This window comes from Alexandromys fortis, unplaced genomic scaffold, assembly GCF_014885135.2.
Source record: "Alexandromys fortis isolate MF-2015 unplaced genomic scaffold, M_Fortis_MF-2015_v1.1 scaffold_382, whole genome shotgun sequence".
NCBI lineage: Eukaryota > Metazoa > Chordata > Mammalia > Rodentia > Cricetidae > Alexandromys > Alexandromys fortis.
Genome location: NW_026068256.1, coordinates 137,044 through 160,627, shown reverse-complemented (window position 1 = coordinate 160,627; position 23,584 = coordinate 137,044). Strand labels below are relative to the sequence as shown.

Sequence of the window (23,584 nt, the reverse complement as noted above, 5' to 3'; positions counted from 1 at the left end):
AGCTGCAGCTGACATCTGGGGACAGGGTTTTCTCATCAGTGTCTGGCACAGTGCAAGTTATAGGAGCTCAGCACCAACCAGCAAAGTGAAGTCAGGACAAGAGCTAGAAAAGGAGTCATTTATTAGAGACAAAACCCCAAACCCTCAAACCCTTCAGCAGAATTTGAAGATGACAGAGGAACCCAACACCATGATGGCGTCCTGCTCTGGTGACAAGACAGGCCACAACTGTGACCTCTGCCAGAGGACAGCAGTCTTGGGGTTGACAGCACCAACTTACTGCACAGGCAGGCCATGCTGGTGGTGACCCCAGGCAGTTTACCAGCCAGAGATGCTGAAATAAAGGTGAGCAGACACTGTGCTAGTCACTGGGTGCCCGGCCCTGTGGAGGCCACAGACAGCATGGGGCCAGATCTGAAGTCAGGATACAGCTCTCTCCGGCCCCAGCTTGTGGACTTCAGTTCCATTTTCAGAGAGGCAACTGACATCTGTCCCCAGATGTCACCACAGGTGAACCAAGACTGTAATCACAACAGCAAGGACAGGATTGTGTTGCTTTTTTCCTTTTTTTTTCTTAAAGGAGTGAGGGCATGGAAAATACAGCGCACCAGTGAAACGAAATGTCAAAAAAAAAATACAAAAAAATATAAAATAGAAAACTGTATTTACAGGTAGTACATTACTATGATCGGAAAGCACAAAGACACCTGGCTGCTATAATACATGCACTGGTTCAAGAGGCGATTACTAAAAACTGTGAGAATCCTGTAAAAAGAAAAGGGTCAAAAAGTTGAAACTTTTTATCCCTAATTTGCTACACTGATCAAAAGAAGTAGGGGTCTCCAGAGCCCAGGAGCCACCAGTTCACCTGTGACTCCTGAGGGAGAGGCAGCTTATGCAAGGAAGCCAGTCAACTACTCTACATGCTCAAACCACAGCAAGCCCTGTCTGCTACAGGGCATGATCTTAGCAGGGTTAGTCGCTGTTTACTCATAGATATCTATGTGCGCGTATATATATATATATATATGTACGTATGTATAAAACCGTGTCCTTGCTTACTGCCAACACGGTTGGACACAGTCATCACAACAAATTCTCATGTGTGTGTTGTGAGAAGTCATTCAATGTCTGTGGATTTAATAAGTCACTTCACACCACAGAAAATATTTAATAAATCCAAAAGGAAAAAAAAAAAAAAAGAATAGAAGGACAGAACTTCTGTCCCAGGTCTCTGAAATGGAGTCCCCCATAGGAAACTGGTCCCAAAGTTTTGGAGGGTTCACTGAAGAAACTTCTGTTTGCTATTTCTTCCCATCCTTTTAGTGTTCAACGTTCTAGAACAAGTCCTTGCTGTCTGGAGTTGTTAAATAAGTCAGCTCTGCCGCTCCCCGCAAGGAAACTGTCTGGTGCAGATCCATAAAACCTGGGGAGGGAGTGCTGGGGAGAGCAGTCACTTCTGGAAGGTCCACTCTCCTAGCGTGCAGGAAGTGAAGGGCTTGCAGGCTCCAGCACCCTCCGGCACTCCCTTCACAAGCAAATCCCAGTCACGCTGCAGCTCCTCTGAGTACCAGGCCAGCTTTTAGAGGAAACAAAACCGCGAGGTGATAGGGTGATGATAACATCCTGGTCATTCCCCACGTGATCCATCATACTTCCAGGAACCGGGAGCTGCTGGACTTGGAGTGGAACGGCTCAGACCACATCCTTCTTAAGTCACCCTGGGGACACAAGGGACAGTGATGAGTTCAGGGTCAAACAAGAGGCATCTCTTTTCGTATGTTGGAATGCTCTGTGGTGGTCACAGAGCATCAGCCTTACTCACTACAGGAGCCCAGGCCTCTGGGGACTTGGTGCACCCATCCTGAGCCTTTCCTGAGGGAAGGTCTACCTCCCTGGCATGTTCAAGAACATCTGTTTCTTATCTGTAAAATGAGAGGCTAAAATCTTGGTAAATAAATCACTCTTAGGGCTGACACAGATATACACATGTGTACATGTGTGTTGTGCATGGTGGTATGTCCAGTATATGTAGGAAGCAGAGGCAGGTGTATCCTTGTAAATAGGCCAGCCTGGACTACATAGCCAGTTCCAGACTAAGCAGGGCTACATTGTGAGACCGTGTCTCAAAATCAACAAAAATCTTTAAAAAGAAAAAAAAAAAATTACTCCAAAATAGGGATTTGGGGGAATGAAATCATATATTGTTTTAATAGTAAATATTAATTTATATTTATTTTTATGTGTGCATGTACAGCATGTGTGTGTCTGGTGCCCATGGAGTCCTAAAGAAGGTGTTGTATCTCCTGGAACTAGAGTAATACACAGATGGTTGTGAGATGCCATGCAAGGGCTGGGGACTGAAGCTGGGCCCTCTCCAAGTTTACCAAGGACTCTGAACCACTGATCCATCTTTCTAGTCTCAATATTAAATAATTTATCCCAAACAAAGCTAACGAAGTCAACAGGATAACTCTTTTTTGTTTTTTTTTTTTTTTTTAATTTTATTTATTAAGTATACAATATTCTGTCTGTGTGCATGTCTGCAGCCAGAAGAGGGCACCAGACCTTTTTACAGATGGTTGTGAGCCACCATGTGGTTGCCAGGAATTGAACTCAGGTCCTTTGGAAGAGCAGGCAATGCTCTTAAACACTGAGCCATCTCTCCAGCCCAACAGGATGACTCTTGAGACTTCAGTTATTCAATCACCTGTGAAGAGGCAGTGACTTAGTCACTAGCCCTTCCTGTCGACAGCTCTAAACAAAACCTACTAAAACCAAGAGGGCATATTGCTGCTTCCCTGCTGATGGCTGCAGCTCTCTCACCTTTAAGTAGGCCATGGTGAGGAGTGGCAATAAGGTAAATGGCACCAAGTAGAGGAGGGCAGGTTGGGCAGCTCGGTGGATTCGAGATGCCACAGTTGCAGTGAGCAGTCCTAGGAGAGAAGACATGGTTGAGTGGCTCTGAGTGGCCAGAAGAAAAGAGAAGAAAACAGAGACCCTTTGCCACCTGGCTGTGACACAGGTAACAGGTAGAATTGTCATGGAAATCCCCATGACTGGCTCACGGCCCACTATGCGGATGGTGCTGGCATTAAGCCCGGTCTTGAGGTGATGACAGACTTAAGATACTTGACAACTTGCCTGAGCATTCCCCTCTCGGCCTCCTTACCTGCTAGATGCGGTAATACTAGCCTGACTCCTCAGGGTTTACAGACTGACAGGACCTCAGGTGTATGCCAGGTCAGTAAAGGCAGATGCTTTCTTTTCTTTCTTTTTAAATATAAAGCCTTTATTTTTAATATTTATTCATTTATTTATTATGTATACAATATTCTGTCTGTGTGTATGCCTGCAGGCCAGAAGAGGGCACCAGACCCCATTACAGATGGTTGTGAGCCACCATGTGGTTGCTGGGAATTGAACTCAGGACCTTTGGAAGAACAGGCAATGCTCTTAACCTCTGAGCCACCTCTCCAGCCCCAGGCAGATGCTTTCTTATACTTACCCTGCAGCATCCGGGGAGAGAGGGGGGAAGAGAGGGAGGGAGAGGGGGAGGGAGGGAGGGAGGAAGAGAGGGGGGGGGGAAGGAGCTTGTATATTGTTTCTGTTTCCTCCTGTGTGGTTTGTGTGCTGGCTAGAGAAACACTAGGATGGAAGAGTCAGGCGATGCAGGCACTGGAACCAATGGAGGTAAACAACGAAGAAATTGGCTTAGCACCTGGTGTGTGCTGGCCTGAGAACTGGCCGTGCTCTTCCTACATGTTTCTCAGACAGGGGCACGGGGCACATGGAGCATACACCTTCATGGGTCTCCTTGGTTATAAGCAGCAGAGTCACTGCTCTTCTGGGCAGCAGCTGAAGGCGCGGTCTAACTGCAAGTGCTGGGGAAGGAGGGAGGGACTGGTTGCTTTCCTGCTGGCCTTTCTTACCTACGAAGTACCCGATGAGGGTGCAGTGAAAGTAGGAGACCTTCTGCATGCGCCCAGAGATATTAGCCGGACCAGGGGCACCACACGAGTCGCCACTGGCTTGTTTCTTGTAGTTGTCATAGCGAAGGACGAAGCATAACAGGAGTCCAGGCATCACAATGTCCCCGATGCCCAACATAGAAAAGTGACTGCCAGTGGAGCTGAAACACAGGATCACTTGTTAGGGAAACCGCACGCTACAACCTCCATGCTTCTGTTTGAAGTCGGTTAGCTTTTGAAGACATAAAAGGATCTCTACTTGTTTGTTTCTTTTGGTTTGAGACAGGGTCTCATTGTAGCCCTGGCTTGCCTGGAACTCACTATATAGACCAGGTCACCTTGAACTTACAAAGATCGACTTGCCTCTCCCCCAAATGCTGGGATTAAAGGCATGTGCCACCATGCCCGGTCCTGTTTCTTTTTGATATAGGGTCTTGCTATGGGCCAAGGCTGGCCAATTTTGGGATTATCATGATGCACCACTAAGGCAGGCTCAACACTAGTTTTAAGAAGTACAAAGACCTCAGAGCACTGGCCTTGGTGGTCTCCAAGGTAGCTGCTGCTTCCAGGAGACAGTGAGTTGAGTACTGGGTGACCTCTTATGGGAATGTCACTGTCTGTGACACATTCACTCTTGGAACACATGAGACCTATCCACATGTTACAGAAATCACTCCACACATTTGGGGAAGAAGAAATCTTTTCACTGAGAGAATGAAAAAGCATGAGGAAGGCTGTGGCTAATGTCCTAAGAGGAGCCGACAGAATAGAAGATGTTACTAACTTATATACATCTTAGGTTTGTGCCTCCATATGCTGTCACCCTTAAATCTCTTTTGGTTCCCAGGTTACACTTTGAACAATTCAAACAGACAGGAGGTTAAGTCTGGTCTGTTAGGCAAATGGGGGATTAACACAGCAAAGCCAGAATCATTTTAAGTACATCAGCGTTGGTTTTTGAATAGCTGTCATCCAGGGTCTCTTGCCCACCTAACTGAATTATGCTTTTCTTGGTAAGAGCATAGGGGACCTGGTGGTAGGGATTCTGCACACATAAGGGAATTGCTCCATCGAGTATGTCTTCTGTTACAGGATTGGGCTAAGTCAGGGCTGTCTCCGTTGTCACGGGAATGAGCCTAACAGCTGGTGAGCCCTGGTGAACAGATGTTTACACCCAGCACCCTACATTCTCGAGTAGACCTTGCAGAAACTCCTTGCTTCTGCAAGCAGCTCCTTTAGCTAGAATCGGGAAGAATTAGGAGTCCTTCACAGGGCCTCTTCCCCATCAGACAGAAGCTGAAGCAGCACATTGGTTGCCAAGGCTGCTTCATCAAGACTGTGACCATGAGCCAGGTGGTGGTGGCGCAGGCCTTTAATCCCAGCACTCAGGAGGCAGAGACAGGCGGATCTCTGTGAGTTCAAGGCCAGCCTTGTCTAGTTCCAAGGTCAGGCTCCAAAGCTACTGAGAGAAACCCTGTCTCGAAAAAAACAAAAACAAAAAAACCTGTGACCATGAGAATACAGTTTTACAAATGTCTCAGAAAAACAAAGATTCTGTTCATTTCAGCCAACTGCAATGAATGGTGTGGCAATATTAAGCAGTACTTGTTCCAAGGTGGAGGACGGCAACCTAAACAATGTCTCTATGACGCTGCCAATGAGAAGAGTCAGGGTGACAATGAAGGAGCTGCATCAGAAATCACATGAGATGCCAGGACAGCTGAAAAGCACAGAACAACAGAAAGGCTATAAGCAGTGAGGAACAGGAAGGAGGGGAGCCAGGGTCTCATCTACAGGGTCAGTCAAGTGGCTGGGTATGGCAGGACAGACAGCATTCTGCACTCTTCTATCTCAGAGGGCTCGGAACTAGGTGCCACCTTGAGAGATAGTTTGAGTTGAGAATGAGCTACTCTGAAACCTTGGAAACTAGGACTAGGCACACGTCACAGTCTGGGGATGGGTGGATGAGGTGGTCTGGCTTGAGACAAGCTGAGTTTAGATGGTGTAGGCGGTAAGTGCACAGGGACAGCAGGCCTGCACAGCTGGTGGGATGTGAAAGTGCTGACCTTGGTCCCAGCACAGAGCTCTCGTGGCTTGCTTCCTCATTCTCCAAAACTAGTGAGATTACTTTTTTTTTTTTTCTTTTTGAGACAGGGTTTCCCTGTGTAGCTTTGGAGCCTGTCCTGGAGCTTGTTCTGTAGACCAGGCTGTCCTTGAACTCACAGGAGAGACTACTCAGGACTGGAAAAAACTGGAGAAACTCTAGCACGGTAGTTCTCATCCTTTAATACAGTTCTTTGTGTTATAATGGCCAAGCATAAAATTATTTTTGCTGCTACTCCATAAGTGTAATTTTGCTGTCATACATCATAATGTAAATATCTAATCTGCGACCTCTGTGAAAGGGTTATTCAACCCTAAGGGGTTGCGACCCACAAATTAATAACCACTAATCTAAATGTAGGTGATTTAGATTAAAAAAGAAAACCTAGATGTCTACAGACTATTTCAATAGCCGTGGAGCACACATTCTTCACAGCAGCCTATCGAACTTTTAAAAACACATCACATTTTAGGCAATAAAGCAAGTCTTAAACCTGAGACAATTTTATGAATCTTATCAGAGCATACAGGAATAGAACTAGAAGTGAATAAGCAAGAAAACTATAGAATATGAGTCCTGGCTTGAAAACAAAATATCCCACAGGCTTGTGTTTTGATACTTGGCCCCCAGGTGGTGGTTGTTTTCCAAGATTGTAAAAACCATTAGGAAGCAAGGCCTAGAAGGAGGAAGGGGTCCCTCTGGAGCAAAGGGGGTTGCATACTGAGGGACTCTTTGCCTCCTGATCCTTGGAGAGAACAAGTTATGCCCTAAGCTTCTACCATGAGAGGTGAAGCCACAGCCACACATGCACCTCCCCTGCCAGGATGGACAGTGTCCTTTTAGCTCTGTTCTCTCTTGGGTATCTCTGTGGTATTTTGTTATTGGGATTACCGAAGACAGATGGATGCCCATGGCGGGGAAGACACACAAAAAGGCAGGATGTTCATTGCAGGATGGGGACCCAGAGGCCAGTCCTACCTTGGGAAGACCAATTTTCCAGGCAAAGACAGGCGAGGAACATCACGCCCAACATTGGGACCCAGGTGGAGTTTCCGGGATAGGACATCAAGGGGATTGTCAGCAGGCTGTGTGGCCACTTTCACCATGACATTGCTGTTGAAGATGTAGGCTGAGAAAAATACCTGCCAAAATGAACACACAACTGTAACAGAAGTTGCACGCCACCCACGTTAGTCAGTTGTCCCAACAGCTCAGAATCAGAAGGCCCTGGTCAAGGCTTTGGCTGAAGAATCTTTACTTCCTGTGCTGGCCTGCAGAGGTCGCTCTGTCTTTCCACTCACATTTCCCTTTCTAGTGGAAATTCTATGTAAGAATTCTCGACAGCCTGTTGCACCCGTCACACATACTACCTACTGTATCCCAGAGGCCACCAACAAAGGGACAGACAAATGCTTGTACAAGGTCAGCACTTGCAGTCCCAGAGTAGCAGGACTCACCTGGGATGATCAGCATGCCAGGCTTTGTATATATATTTAGCAGCAGACAGCTTTAAGCATCAACTGCTTCAGTTAAACTCATAGGAGCACAGGGCTTCTACTGAAACAGACACTCACCCAGAAGACATCGTAGATGAGAAGCCCTGAGAGAAGCAGGCAGGAGACCTTGAGACTTGGCAGGCGGACGAAGGCGATCATGGCAACACAGAGACCCATGGCCAGAGCTGGGGGTGGGGTGAGCATGGGGATTAGTCAGTATGTGGATGGCAGGTCTCTTTGCACAAGTCTGTGACTACCCAGCTCTCTAGTCTGTAGTAGTGCTCTGAACTCTCATTTCAGACACCTGGACCTGCTGGGATTTCAGGTAGGTGACAGCTCTCTTTATGCTACCTACCACACAAAGCTGGGCTGTCTGGAGACCCAGGATCTCTGTCATCTTGAGCTACCTAGCCACAAGCTAGGGGATACATTCTCACTTCTATTTCTCAATACCCTGTGGGTAGAGTATATTATTCTTGCTAAGAACAAGAATGGCACACATCTTCAATCCCAGCACTCAGAGGCAGAGGCAGGCAGATCTCTGTGAGTTCAAGGCCAACCTGGTCTACACAGTGAGACCCTTTCTCCAAAAGAGGGTCACGCCCCCTTACTTCATTTAGAAACAACATTCATTTCAGTAATTCACTCTTCTCTCTATTGCATTTCCTCCATTAATCCATCAATGTAATATTTGCAACATTTTAGTCTTAAACAACATAATATTTGCCAACATCCCTCTCTCTAGCTGCTTTCCTTCCATTTCTCTGACCTAATTTATACAAAAGTCCTTTAAAGCCAGTTTCTTAAGCTGTGTTTAGCAAAAACCTTAGTAAAAGTGAAGGTTTGTAAATACACAAGTCAAAAATGAATGAGAAAACCTAAACATGACAGTTGGGACATCTTCCAACAGCGTTCCCCCATGTGGCAGCACACCACCTTATGGAAACATTGGTCATGTGACTGCTCATGTGACAGGACTTGTGGTGAAAACCACTGCTGCACACAGCAGATCCCAGCATTTTTATGCACATGAAGTTTTCTTTCTATGCTACTGATTTTTATTGAGCTCTATACATGTCCTTGTGGCACAATTTCCTGAGAAATCGCCACTCTTATATCCAAAGGGGCCGTACCAGCTTGCACTCCCACCAGCAATGCAGAAGTGTTCCCTTTTCCCCACAACCTCTTCAGCATAAGTTGTCATCAGTGTTTTTGATCTTGGCCATTCTTACAGGTATAAGATGGAAGCTCAGAGTTGTTTTGATTTGCATTTCTCTGATGGCTAAGAATGTTGAGCATTTCCTTAAGTGTCTTTTAGTCATTTAAGATTCCTGTTAAGATTCTGTTGAGAGTTCTCTGTTTAGGTTTTTACTCCATTTTTTTAATTGGATCATTTGTTCTTTTGATGACCAATTTCTTGAGCTCTTTGTATATTTTGGAGATCAGACCCCTGTCTGATGTGGGGTTGGTGAAGATCTTTTCCCATTCTGTAGACTGTCGTTTTGTCTGGTTGACCGTGTCCTTTGCTTTACAGAAGCTTCTCAGTTTTAGGAGGTCCCATTTATTAATTGTTTGTCTCAATGTCTGTGCTGCTGGGGTTATTATTTAAGAAGTGGTTCCCTGTGCCAATGTGTTCAAGTGTACTTCCCACTTTCTCTTCTATAAGGTTCAGTGTGGCTGGCTTTATGTTGAGGTCTCTGATCCATTTGGACTTGAGTTTTATGCATGGTGATAGATATGGATCTATTTTGATTCTTCTACATGTTGATATCCAGTTATGCCAGCACCATTTGTTAAATATGCTTTCTTTTAGCCATTTGGTATTTTTTGCTTCTTTGTCAAAAATCAGGTGTTCGAAAGCAAGTGAATTAATATCCGGGTCTTCTATTCAGTTCCATTGTTCCTCCTGTGTGTTTTTATGCCAATACGAGGCTGTTTTCAGTATTCTGTGGTAGAGTTTGAAGTCAGGGATTGTGATACCTCCAGAAGTTCTTTTATTGTCTAGGATTGTTTTGGCTATCCTGGGTTTTTGCTTTTCCATATGAAGTTGAGTACTGTTCTTTCGAGGTCTGTGAAGAATTTTGCTGGGCACTGCATTGAATGTGTAGATTGCTTTTAGTAAGATTGCCATTTTTACTATGTTAATTCTACCTACCCAAGAGCATGGGAGATCTTTCCACTTTCTGGTTTCTTCTTCAATTCCTTTCTTCGAAGATTTTAAAGTTCTTGTCATACAAGTCTTCCACTTGTTTGGTTAGTGTTACTCCAAGATATTTCATGCTATTTATGGCTATTGTGAAGTGTGATGTTTCTCTGATTTCTTTCTCAGTCCGTTTATAATTTTTATAATCTGTCTACAGAAGGGCTGCTGATTTTTTTTTTGAGTTAATCTTGTATCCTGCTACATTGCTGAAAGTGTTTATGAGTTGTAGAAGTTTCTTGCTACAATTTTTGGGATCACTTATGTAAACTATCGTATCATCAGCAAATAATGAGAGTTTGACTTCTTTTTCGATTTGTATCCCCCTTGATCACCTTCTGTTGTCTTATTGCTCTAGTTAGGACCTCAAGAACTATATTGAATAGATATGGCGAGAGTGGACAACCTTGTCTTGTTCCTGACTTCAATGGGATCACTGTGAGTTTCTCTCCATTTAGTTTGGTGTTGGCTTGCTGTATGTTGCCTTTATTATGTTTAGGTATGTTCCTTGTTGATGTGGGAGAGTCTTCTGTTTGTGTTGATTTCATTGGTTAATAAAGAAACTGCCTTGGCCCAGTTGATAGGCCAACCCTTAGGTGGGTGAAGTAGACAGAGCAGAATGCTGGGAAGAAGGGAAGTGAGCCAGACGCCATGCCTCTCCTCTCTGGTCAGACGCCATGGAACAAGCCACCAGGTCAGACATGCTGAATCTTTCTTGGTAAACTACCAATTCATGGTGCTACACAGATTATTAGAAATGGGTTAACCAAGATGTGAGAATTAGCCATTAAGAGGCTGAAACTAATGGGCCAGGCAGTGCTTAAATGAATACAGTTTGTGTGTTGTTATTTCTGGGGCTAAGCTAGCCGAGTGGAAGCCGGGTGGGACGAAAAGCAGGCCTGCCCGCAGCCCCTACTACACCTTGTATCTCTATCCAAGACCTTTATCATGAAGGGATGTTGTATTTTGTCAAAAGCTTTTGCAGCACCTAATGGGATAATCATGTGGTTTTTGTTTTTCAGATTGTTTATATGGAGGATTACGTTGACAGATTTTTCATATGTTGAACCATCCCTGCATCTCTGGGATGAAGCCGACTTTATCATGGTGGATGATGGTTCTGATGTGTTCTTGGATTCTATTTGCCAGTATTTTATTTAGTATTTTTGCACCAATGTTCATGAGTNAAGCCGACTTTATCATGGTGGATGATGGTTCTGATGTGTTCTTGGATTCTATTTGCCAGTATTTTATTTAGTATTTTTGCACCAATGTTCATGAGTGAGATTGGTCTGTAATTCTCTTTCTTAGTATTGTCTTTATATGGTTTGCTCAATAAATGTTTATGTGACCCTGGATAGTAGGCATATAAAACTGATATACAAAGCAAACATTCACTGATAGTAAATTATAAACTTAAAGAAATCCTTTGGTTTACATAAAATTTTACCATTAGAAACAAAGAAAATCTGCATACTAATGAAGACTGTGCCTGACAACTGTTACATAAATAAATCTTGGCTGAATGATACTGTCTACAAAGATGTCTCACTATTTCCTAAACTTGATTGCTATCTTGATCAGCGTCAATGCAAGAATGTTGCTCTGCATAAATATGTAATACAAAACACTAGGAAGTATCCTTGGTACCATTTTAGAAACTGTTGGAAATTCTGTCCTAATTCCGAGCCAAAATTTACTAGATTATTTTTTAAAAATGAAAATTAGTTCAGCAACTCAAAACACCAATTTTATTGATTTATTAGATTTTGAGAGGGTCTCACTGGGTGGCCCTGACTCCTGGTATTTGCTCTGTAGACCAGCTGACCGACCTTAAGTTCATAGAGATCCTGAGTGCTGGAATTAAAAGCACATGCCACCTGGTCTACAGAAGGAGTTCTAGGACAGCTGGGACTACATTTGGAAAATACATTAAAAAAAAAAAAAAAGCATGTGCCACCATGTCTGGCTCAAACAGCAATTGTAAAACTCAATATTCTAACACAACCCACTCCAAAGCTATGCTAATTCAGTATTTACATGCTGAGAAATGACAGTAGGAAAATACTAAATGTTTCCGTTTTCTATTACACCACTGTGTTTCTGTGAGATGAGACTTTGAAGTGAAGCAAAAAAAAAAAGTATAATTATAACATGTAATAGGTGTCATTATGAGCTGAAGTGTTTTGGGCAGAGGGCCTTGTGCTTTCTGGACTAAGTCTGGTGAAAGGATATGATGCTCCAACACAGGTGACACTGTGAGAACCGTGGATCCATTATGTGTCTAGTTCTGAACCTCCAGTCACAGTATGGTTAGTAACCTTCTACTGGTGACGTTCTTTTTTTGTTTTTGTTTTTATTGCAATTCACACATTCACACAGGTTCCTGGCCCACAGTTGAAGCCATGACCCGTTATAAAAGCATGCTAGCTATAATTACAACCTGTCATGTTACTCACCATCCATAAGAAGCCAGTGGCCAGTGAGAACCCAGATGAGGACAAGCATGACAGACAGAGAGAAGGACAGTAACTCAGCAGCAGTGAAACGCCCACAGCAACCAAAGGAAATCCTGGAAGACACATTTATTGGATTTAGGGACGTGTTTCAGTCAATAACCAAATGCTCCTGCGGTTCTTCGTGATCATAGCTCATAATGGCTAATCAGAGCTGTAGGAAACACCTAATTATCTGGGAAAGTAAAAGACCCAAGCTTCGTTGGAGGTATCTTTAGCTCCCATTTAGCAATGCATTTCATTTTTAAAATTTACATTTTTTTATTACTATTATTGGGTGTGTGGAGGGGGCGGGGTACATGTAGAGGCCAGGTGACAACTTCGTGGAGTCTGTCCTTCCACTGCGGATTCTAAGGATCAAGCTCAAGCCATCAGGCTAGCTCAATGAGCACTTTCACCCACTGAACCATTGCACTGTCTGACAGTGTGTTTTGTACTGAATTATTGACATAGGTTTCAGTCTAGAGGAGAACTGAACTTAGGGAAAGCCTTCTCTTAAGAGAAAATAAAATGAAGTGAAGGAACAGATTCCATTCATTTAGCAATGACGAAATAACATTTGTAAGATGGGAGGAAAATCTACATGGTCAACACTAATTTCTGGAAAATCAGCTGCTACATGGATTAGCTTTGACACCACCTCCACCAGCACGCTGCTGCATGGTTTTCATGGAGCAATGGCTTCTGGAGGGAAGGTGCAGACAATGCACTGACAAGACAGCAGAATAATAAATTCTGAGTTCAATCATTATTCTCACTGCCTGTCCTTCCTAATCTAGCTAAGCAGAAAGCAGATTACACCAGTTCCCACTTGGGAAGATTTGTCTGTACTTTCTGTCATGAAAAGGTACAAAGGGGACATTATCTCCCAGTTTTAACAAGTGCGGCTAAACATCTCCATTCCCGCCAGGCGGTGGTGGCGCACGCCTTTAATCCCAGCACTGGGGGGGGGGGGGGGGGGGGGGGGGGGGGGGGGGGGGGGGGGGGGGGGGGGGGGGGGGGGGGGGGGGGCAGAGGCAGGTGGATCTCTGTGAGTTCGAGGCCAGCCTGGTCAACAGAGCTAGTTCCAGGACAGGCTCCAAAGCCACAGAGAGACCCTGTCTCGAAAAACAAAAACAAAACAAAAATAAAATAAAAAAAATAAACATCTCCATTCCCCACCCCTGGCTGTTTGTGTACTCCAGCCAATCCATCACTCTTAATTTAGAGGAAAGCCCTAAGAACTTACTTGTTCTGAGGTGAACAGGGTCTTGTTAAATACTGGCACATCGGGAGAAGAAGAAAAGCAAAAGCTATTGTTGCAAGAACTAGGAAAAGAAAACGGTTCATTAAAAACCTTTTTCTTTACTAATTACAGGAAAAATGGCATAACTTATGCAAAACAGATTTCCAACACATCCTTCTTGACAACTGGGAAAGTTACGTAAAGATTTTTCTTATTCTCTTAACTCAGCAGGAAAGAACAAGCAGCAGGCAGAGGTGAACTGCTAAAGTCAACTAACTTTATTTTTTTCTGTACTTCCACCATGGCTTAGCTTGAAAGCTAATGACTTTGGCTGGCTGTAGGCTCAGTGCTGGAGGATGCACTGGCCACTATGCTGAACGGGCCTTTGGGCTGCCTGGCAGAAAGACGCCACAGACATCTACTGTCACTGAAGTTCTTCACTTTTCCAATGCCCACCTTCTTTCAGACGGTGTTAACAGAATCAAGATTTGACTTTCATGGCACAGAAGATATTTACATCATAATATTTGAACAATGATTAAAAATTTAATTTTTTCCTTTTAGTATACTTGAAGCTAATTTACCTGCTGTACATATTGTGAAAACTACTTGAACTGAGTCAAAGAAGAAGAACATTACTAGGAGAGAGACAGACGCTCCAATGGGTAGGAACAGAGCTTGGGTGGAGTCAATGGTCTGGATACCTGAAAGAGAGAACAAGACACACTGACCACTTACTTCAGGCAAGATGGCCACACGCCTTCCCGCTTCACAATTTACTGTACAAACTGAGTCTTACACAATGAGCCAACATCACCTATGCTAGGTTTAAAAGAAGAGCTCAGGCATTTTAGAATTTATGTGGTTTTCACAGCTTAAGGATTTTTAAGACCTTAACTGGAAAGTAATAGAGCAACAAAGAAATACCTCAGCATGTGGCCAGGACAGAATCCATTCTACTCAAGAGAATATAAAAAGTACCAAGGCTGGGCGGTGGTGACACACCTTTAATCTCAGTACTCGGGAAGCAGAGGCAGGTAGTTAGTTCTCTGTGAATTCGAGGCCTGATTTGTCTACAGAGTGAGTTCCAGGACAGGCTCCAAAGCTACACAGAGAAACCCTGTTTCGGCATACCAAAACTTCAGTGTATTCTTTAAATTTTTAGGAGATTTGCCCGCATGTATGCAGTGCCCACAGGAGCCAGAAGAGGACATGAGATCGCTCAGAACTGAAGTTACAGACAGTTGTGAAGCACCATGTGGGTGCTGGGACTCAAACAGAAGAGCCAGTGCTCTTAACTGCTGAGCTCTCTTTCCAGCTCTCTGAAATATTTCTTAACATCAGTGAGCTGGAACTAGCCATCCGTCTCTAGACCTACCATTATTTCAATTTTTGTCCAAACTCCATATCCTAGAGCTGCCATCTCTTGTCCTTCAAGGAATCTAGTTTCCCACTCAGCCTGGGCAGAACATGTCCACATACTTAATGCAATAACCCATGAAATGCAGGTGGCTTTTAGGATTACTGTGTGACGTGTGGGTCCCTAGGCCTGATGACTTCCTCTCAATGAGACTGCAAGCTTCTTGCTGTCCTGGGTGCTTTCACTACTACAGTAACCACAGACACTTCCTCTGAGCTGGGTGGTGGTGGTGCAGGACTTTAACCCCAGCACTCGGGAACCAGAGGAGTCAGGTGTGGTGGTGCAGGACTTTAACCCAGCACTTGGGAGACAGAGACAGGCAGATCTCTGTGAGTTTGAGGGCAGCCTGGTCTAGAGTGAGTTCCAGGTAGCTAAGGCTTCTTAGTGAGACCCTGTCTTGAAGGGGGGTAAAAAAACCCCAAGAATAATTTCCTGGTGCTAGGGGATAGCTCAGTAGGTAAACACTAGTTTTGGAAGCCCAAGTACCTGAGTTTAATTCTCAAAACCATATGTAAAAAATCCAAAGCAAAACTGCTGGGTGTGGTGTGTACACGTGAGGTCTCTGGGGCTAGATAATCAATCAGTAGAGCAAAACTGTTCAACACCAGGCCAATGAGAGACTGTCCTAAAGGAGGTGGATGGCATTGTCGAAGTGACAACTGAGGTTGTCCTACAGCTTCATACACATGTATACACATGCTTATGTAGTATTAAAATAATTTTGGACTGGAAAGATGGCTCAATAGTTTAGAATATTTGTTGTTTTTGCAGAGGACCCAAGTTTCAGTTCTCAGAACACAAATGGCAGCTCCCAACAGTCTGTAACTCCAGTTTCAGGAGGACCTGACATCCTCTTTTGGCTTCCTTGGACATGTGGCATGCTCATGACACACACACACACACACACACCCTCATAGGCATCATTTCTCTCAGTAAATTGATTCACTGTCATTCTGGTAGGGAAGTGTAGGAAAGGCAGCTTCAAACAGCCAATCAGAGAAGGTATTGAGTGTGAGCTTTCAAAGACACCAGAATAGGAGAGTAATAGAGAATAAATCCTGGATACAACAGGATGTAGCTCATTGGTTGTTGTTTTTTCCCTTTTTAAAATATTTTATTTATTTATTTATATTTTCTGTATACACTTGTCTGTGTGAGGGTATCCTCTGGAACTGGAGTTACAGACAGTTGTGAGCTGGCATGTGGGTGCTGGGAATTGAATCTGGGTCCTCTGGGACAGCAGTCAGTGCCCTTGACTGCTAAGCTATTTTTTCCAGGCCCCCTGTTCTTTGCTCTCTTTCTTTCTTTCTTTCTTTCTTTCTTTCTTTCTTTCTTTCTTTCTTTCTTTCTTTCTTTCTCTTTTCTTTCTTTCTTCTTCCTTCCTATTTATTTTTTAAAACAATCTTTTCTCATTTTACATACCTATCCCAGTTCCCACTCCACCCCCCCCACCCCTCTCACCTCCCTCCATCCATCCACTCTTCAGAGAGGGTAAGACTTCCCATGGGGAGTCAACAAAGTCTGACACATCACTTTGAGGCAGGACCAAGTCCTCCTCCCTATATCTAGGCTGAGCAAAGAAGTCCTTCAAAATGAATGGGCTCCAAAAGGCCAGTTCAAGCACTAGGGATAAACCCTAGTCCCACTGCCAGTTGTCCCCACAGCCTGCCCCAGACACACAACTGTCACCCACATTCAAATGGCCTAATTTGGTCCTATGCTGGTTCCCCCGCTGTCAGGCCTGAGTCAGTGAGCTCCCATTAGCTCAAGTCAGCTGTTTTTGTAAGTATCCCCATCATGGTCTTGACGCCTGTGCTCATATTATTGCTCCTCCCTCTCTTTGGTCTCCAGAAGCTCGGCCCAGTGTTAACTGCCTCCATCAGTTGCTGGATGAAGGTTCTATGATGACAATTAAGGTAGCTATCAATCTGATTACAGGGAAGGCCAGTTCAGGTACCCTATCCACTTTTGTTTAGGTTCTTAGCTGGGGTCCTTCTTGTAGATTCCTGAGAATTTCCCTGGTGCCATGTTTCACACTAGTCCCACAGTGGCTCCCACAATCAAGATATCTCTTTCCTTACTCTTCCTCTCTCTCCTTCTCCCACCTGGACCATCCCATTCCCTCATGTACCCCTCCTCCCCTCCTCCACTCCTACATTCCCAATTCACTCAGGAGATCCTGTCTATTTCTCTATTCCTAGGAAGATCCATGTATGTCTCTTTTAGGGTTCTCCTTTTTACCTAGCTTCTCTGGGGTCGTGGACTATAGGCTTGCTATTCTTTGTTTTACGTCCAATATACCATGGCTGTCTTTCTGGGTCTGGGTTACCTGACTCAGAATGTGCTTTTTTTTTTCCTAGTGCCATCCATTTGCCTGCAAATTTCAAGATTTCTTTTTTTTTTTTTTTTTTTAACCACGGAGTAGTACTCAACTGTGTAAATGTGCTGCATTTTCTTTATCTATTCTTCGGCTGAGTGGGCATCCAGGTAGTTTCCAGGTTCTAGCTACTAAGATAATGCTATGAACATGGTTGAGCAAATGTCCCTGTGGTGTGAGTGTGCATCCTTTGAGCATATGCCCAAGAGTGGTATTGCTGGTTCTTGAGGGAGGTTGACTCCCAAGTTTCTGAGAAACTGCCATGCTGATTTCCAAAGTGGCTGTATGAGTTTGCACTCCCACCAGCAATGGAGGAATATTCCTCTTATTCTACATCCTAGCCAGTCACCATTAGGCTCCACGTCACTCATTTGGGTATAGAATTTCCATGCAGTGGCCCTGAGTAGCCACGGTCCTTCATATTTTTTCATTAAATGTCTCAGCTGACTTCTGAGCCCAGTTTTTTCCTACACTGTGGAAACTCAGGCGGGATGTGGGCTTCCCCAGGTGCCTCTGTATGACATTGCTACCTTGCTATTCTTGTGCTTGTATGACTGCTGACCAATCAGGAACCTCCGTGGAGCACACAGTCTGTGATTTACACTAAATAACTGTTTTTAATTTGAGCGTATCTTTCAGCATTTAACGCTCAAATCAGATTCAAACTGACCACACGGCTACAAGTGTGCCATGACACCTACTGGCAGATAATGGTTATTGCCCCTACTCCAGCCACAGGTAAGATTTATAATTTTAAAGCCTATTTTTTCAACATTTATTTATTTATTTATTTATTTATTTATTTATTTATTTATTTATTATATATACAATATTCTGTCTGTATGTATGCTTGCAGGCCAGAAGGGGGCACCATATCTCATTACTGATGATTGTGAGCCACCATGTGGTTGCCGGGAATTGAACTCAGGACCTTTGGAAGAGCAGGCAGTGCTCTTAACTGCTGAGCCATCTCTCCAGCCCAAGATTTATAATTTAAAATATAAATTTATAATTTAAAAGGGCAAGATTACAGACAATTCAGCAATCCAGTTCAATGGCTTTTTTACTTATACCATGTATGATGTTATGCAAGGTTTATATGATTTCCTTCCTACATCCCTCTATTTGATTCTGGGGTTTAGCTTTGTCCTTCGTATTTTCTCCTTAAAAACATGGTTTGATAATAGGGCCAAGAATGATGCACTTTGAAAAATGATACAGTCTTTACAGACTGATACTAACCAACTAAAAGGTAAATTCAGCATTCTGGAAAAGGATACAACCAATTTGACAAAACTCGATGATAGAGGGTGCTGAGACATTGTCTGAGAGAATTCATACTGCTGAATGTATTGATCAGACCCTGTCAAATGGTTATGATAGACTGACTGATATAATGTCCCTCCAGGAAGGTAATATGCATATTATAAAAATTATGTCCAAGGATGAGACGCTATCTTTAACTGGACAGACTTCACACCCTGGAATCCTCAGTGAGGGCATTAGAAGAGAACACTGGACAGGAGATCCAGACTTTACAAAAGGCAGTGGTAATTTGAAAAGTTTGAGGAATTTATCGAATTTGACAACCAGGGACAAAAGGTACAAAGACAAAATGTAGCCTTATCAGTATGTACTGGTATTCTGGGATAACTTACCCAGAGTTATACCTGTTTTTCCAGTGATATCAGAAAGAGCATCTGGCACCAAATACCCTACAGTAGTTAAAGAATATACATGGGAGTCCATATGTATGACTGATCTAAAGGAAATTAAACAAGCAATTGTATCTTATGGAATACATTCGTCCTTCATTAAGAAAATGGTCAAAACATGGGCTTCAAGCAACAAAGCAACGCCACGGACTGGATTCAGTTAATCTCAGCAGTCCAAAAAATGGACCTCAGTTGCTTTGGAATTATTACTGGAGAGAAGAAGCAAAAATTTTAGAGAAACAGGGAAAAGCAAAAGGACTTAAGATTTCCCAAGATCAAATTCTGGGCGAGGGTCTTTACTCTGATCCTCAGGATCAGGCTCTTTACAATGAACACACCTTGTCCCTATGTAGCACAGAAGCTTTAAATGCTTGGGACAGGATTCAGGAACCAAGAAAGAAAATTGAATGATATATTAGGGTTAAACAGGGTCAGAGAGAACCCTTTAGTGACATTTTACAAAGTCTAACTAAGGCTGTATAGATAGGGGTAACAGACCCAGAAGCTAAATGTGTACTAATTGAATCTTAGGCTTTTGAGAATGTCAACTTAGAATGCAAAAAGATTCTTGGGCCTTTAAAGGTCAGATCAGCACCAATGGATTAATGGATCTTACAAATAATGAATATTGAGACACTTGACTATAGTTACTGAAGCTTGGATAGAAGCAATTTCCAATGGTATGAGGAGACATCAAAATACCAAATGTTTTAATTGTGGTAGAATAGGACATCTGAGAAGGGATTGTAGACAAGGAATTCCTGGGAATAATGTCTCCTCTGGGAATGGCAAGAAAAGGAGGACTCAGCCTTCAAGGTATATATAGGAGGTGTGGCAAAGGCTGACACTGGACCAATGAATGTAGGTCAACAAAGGATAGACAAGGCAACCCAATACCATCGGAAAACCCCTTGGGGGGCCTGAAATGTGGTCCAATCATTCCCAGTTACTGTGAAAAATGTGTCTCACCAGAAAAAATTAAAAAATCCAGTGCCTACTGTAAAAAAAACCATGCTGGTCTGGATGATGGAGTAGATGTGGAGGATGAATCGAACACTCCAGTAGAACATAGGAAATGCATATTCTGGCAGACTTCTATAAATGATCAAAGACTAAAGCTAAGAGTGTGTATAAATGACATTTTATTGAAGGCTTACTAGACACAGGTGCAAATGTAAGTATCATCACCCCAAAATCGTGGCATCTGAATTGCCCCCTGCAAGAGGTAGATGTTCAGTTCCTCTAGAAATTGGAACCCTATCTTAAGTAAAACAAAGCATGAGCTGGGTCAAATGCATAGGGCCAAAAGGACAGAGAGGAAGGCTGTGGCTAATATTGCAGTGAATTTGTGGGGTCAAGACCTATTGCAGCAATGGAATACCCAGATTAATATTCCTGCACCCCAAAAACTTATGTTTCTGGGGAGGTCCCTGATTGTTCAGCATAGCAAGATAGCAATGCCGAACAGAGGCACCCAGGGAAGCCTGTGTCCTACCTGAGTTTCCAGGGTGTAGAAAAAACTGGAGACAGACTATATCACTTTGTAGCCCAGGCTGCTCTATAGATCAGGCTGACCTTAAAGTTGCAATTCTTCTTCCTTAGTTTCCCAAGAATGGGTTACAGTTCATGTTACAGGTATGTTTCCTCTGATCTCAATCATGGCAGCAGTGCCAGCCCTGTACTTTGCAAGGACGATTTATGGCTGGGTATTAAGAGCCACCAAATGATTGGTAGACAATAAAGGAAAAGCAAAAGGACATCATTCAGAGTGAGAGCAGTGAGCTGATCATAGGAAGGTTGCCTCTAGGACCTGGACCTCCAACTCTGGCCTGCAGTTTCTCTTCCTCTTATCTACCGTTGGTGTTCCTTCCTCCAAGAGGCAGATGCTTTCTAAAAGCCTTCCTTAGCCACACTGTAATCTACTACAAACAGCTGCACCAGACATAGGCGATCTCTCAAGTTTACCAGGGGAAAGGGCAACAGGCAGCATGCCCCTCGGAGGGGGGGTGGTGGTGGTGTGGGACAATGGCCTGTATTCTGTCAATTATATTTTAAATAAATGCCGATTGGCCAGTAGCCAGGCAGGAAGATTGGTGAGACAACCAGACAGGAAATAGAGGCAGGTCAATGAGAACAGGAGAACTCTGTAGTTCTGGTCCAGCCACAGAGCAAGCAAGATGTGACTGCCTCGCTAAAAAAGGTACCAAGTCACATGGCTAACACAGACAAGAATAATGGGCTAATATACGTTTTAAGAGTTAATAAGAAGCCTGAGCTAATGGGCCAATCAGTTTATAACTAATGTAGACTCCGTATGGTTTTCTTGGGACTAAACAGCTGGGGAACCAGGCAGGACAGAAACCCCGACGACAGGGCGAGGTCTGCTTTGGTGTTCTTCCCAGAACTATTTCATTTCTCCTATCTGGTTAGTTTGTCTCAGACCACAGGTGCAGGCCCTTCCTCAGGGTTCCTGCCTCACCCTTTGACCCTAATATTTGCATATTGCCATCTATAATCTTTCACCTATACATGCCTGTGACTACTGGGTTGGGGAGGGGGTTGATTTTTACCCTCTGTAGATAATGTCAAACAGTTTCCATAGTGACTGTCACTGTACACTCTCCCAAGAAATATAAGAAGATTCTAGGTGTGGCGAGGGTTTCATCTTGAGCTGTTCTGGTGGCTGTGCAGTGCTATTTCAGACGTTTACAGTTTGCTTTCCTGATTTCTAATGAACTAAGTGCTATATTCTCAAGGAGGGCTCTCCTATCCTTAGCTAACAGGCAGAGCATTTTCATAACCTGAAGTGATAACTCCTGGGTCGTTCATCAGGTATCCTAGGAATCTACAGCTGATTAATAAAAACTCAGAGACAGATACTGGGGTCTAGCATGAAGACCAGAAAAGCAAAAAAGCCAGCCACTGGCTTTTACCTTTACCTTGTGCCAAAATGGCGATCCTGCCTCCAGGAATCCTCAGAAGGAGACTAAGAGCTGTCTCCTCCCATTTTATATTCCTCTCTAGGGATGGGATTAAGGGTGTGCACCACTACTACCCGGTTTCTATTACAAACTACTGTGGTTACTGGGATTAAAGACATGTGTCACCACTGCCTGGTTTGTAAGGCTCACCAGTGGGGTTGTTTTACTCTCTGAGCTTCATGCAAGCTTTACTTATTAAAATACAAATATCACTACAAGGACCCCACAGGAAGAACAGTTACCATTATTTTACAGTTTGATGTTTTGGGGTGGGTCACGTGGCTGATCTAACCCTTGCTAACATTTAGCACTTCCAGTTCCTTCAATAGTCAGGGGCAATCTAGACATTCCTGACAGCCAAAGCAAGTAACCTAGAACCATTTATTCTGGCTTCCACTAAGGACGGTGGCCTGTGACCTGCACTTCCACTCAGGATGGTGGCCCATGATCTACACCATACTTTCATGTTTTGTTCGTTTGCCACAACTTCCTTGACTCCTGGGTATTCTGGAAGTGGACAATTGTGATCTTTTTCAAATCTCCATCTGGTCACTTTCTCCTTTAATCAGTCTAAAATCCTCTTGACAGCATCTTGGCACTAACTTAGCACCTTCCTCTTTTGAGAGCCTCCCCTCAGCTCTTGTGTACTGCAGGTCACTGAGGACTCCAGTTTCTTTTCTTTCTTCTTCATCTTTTTTTTTTTTTTTTTTTTTTTAATTTTCCGAGGCAGTGTTTCACTGTAGCTTTGGAGCCTGTCCTGGAACCATTTTCTTTAGCGTCTACACAGTAGCCTGTGCTCCCATTCAGCTTTCTGGACATTGATTCTATGATTTTTGAAATATGACCTGTTTTCCATACTGTCCTTTCAACCTAGGCTGATAGAACACTCTACAGCTGAGTGCTGGTTTTCTCTACAATGGCTTTTACTTTCTTGATACTTTCCCATATTAAATCAAAGAGAACTGCATTTTATCATAATCTTCTTGGCATCTGGGTCTCAGTGTGTTACTGTGGAGGTACATGACTCTCTTTTGACCCTGATAAATAATAAGAAATAAAAACTAGTATTAGCAGGTACTTCCTTCCACTGTCTGTTGAATGAGATTTTACTTGGGCACACTGCAGATTCCCCTAGATTCTGTGATGCAGTGTATCAGAGATTAGAATCTTGTTTTAATTACACCATTTGTATATATGCTACACAATACAGGACATAAGAAATAAAATTAAAAGCTAGGTAATGGTGGTGCACTCCTTTAAATCCTTTAAAGCCACTCGGGAGGCAGAGGCAGGCAGATCTTTGGGTTCTAGGCCAGTGTGGTCTACAGAGTGAGTTCCAGGACAGCTAGGGCTACACAGAGAAAGCCTGTCTCCAAAACAAAAAGAAAGTTACAGGGTGTAAGTGATTTGGCTTGAGGTACTAACAGAACATAACAGTTATGTAACACATCAATCTGAAATTCATTTTTCACTGTGTGGTTTTAGTGTGCTTTCTAGGAAATTATTGGTACTGACTTTATTTCACCCAAAGATTTTATCACCTTGTATAAGACTTTTTTTTTTAAAAAAAAAAAAAAAA

General features: G+C 43.5%; 1 protein-coding gene across 1 annotated transcript in view; it reads right to left on the bottom strand.

Moving 5' to 3' along the window:
• Window positions 1–104: 104 nt before the first annotated feature.
• Window positions 105–23,584, bottom strand: part of Sppl3 (signal peptide peptidase like 3) — a 101,920-nt gene continuing 78,440 nt past the window's right edge. The window contains exons 4-11 of the mRNA XM_050131541.1: window positions 14,097–14,216; window positions 13,516–13,594; window positions 12,231–12,343; window positions 7,650–7,756; window positions 7,054–7,217; window positions 3,933–4,132; window positions 2,827–2,936; window positions 105–1,721 (exon numbers count right to left, since the gene is read on the bottom strand). Of these exons, the coding sequence (XP_049987498.1) occupies window positions 1,650–1,721; window positions 2,827–2,936; window positions 3,933–4,132; window positions 7,054–7,217; window positions 7,650–7,756; window positions 12,231–12,343; window positions 13,516–13,594; window positions 14,097–14,216 (965 nt within the window). The 3' untranslated portion in view covers window positions 105–1,649. The remainder of the gene's footprint in view (window positions 1,722–2,826; window positions 2,937–3,932; window positions 4,133–7,053; window positions 7,218–7,649; window positions 7,757–12,230; window positions 12,344–13,515; window positions 13,595–14,096; window positions 14,217–23,584) is intronic.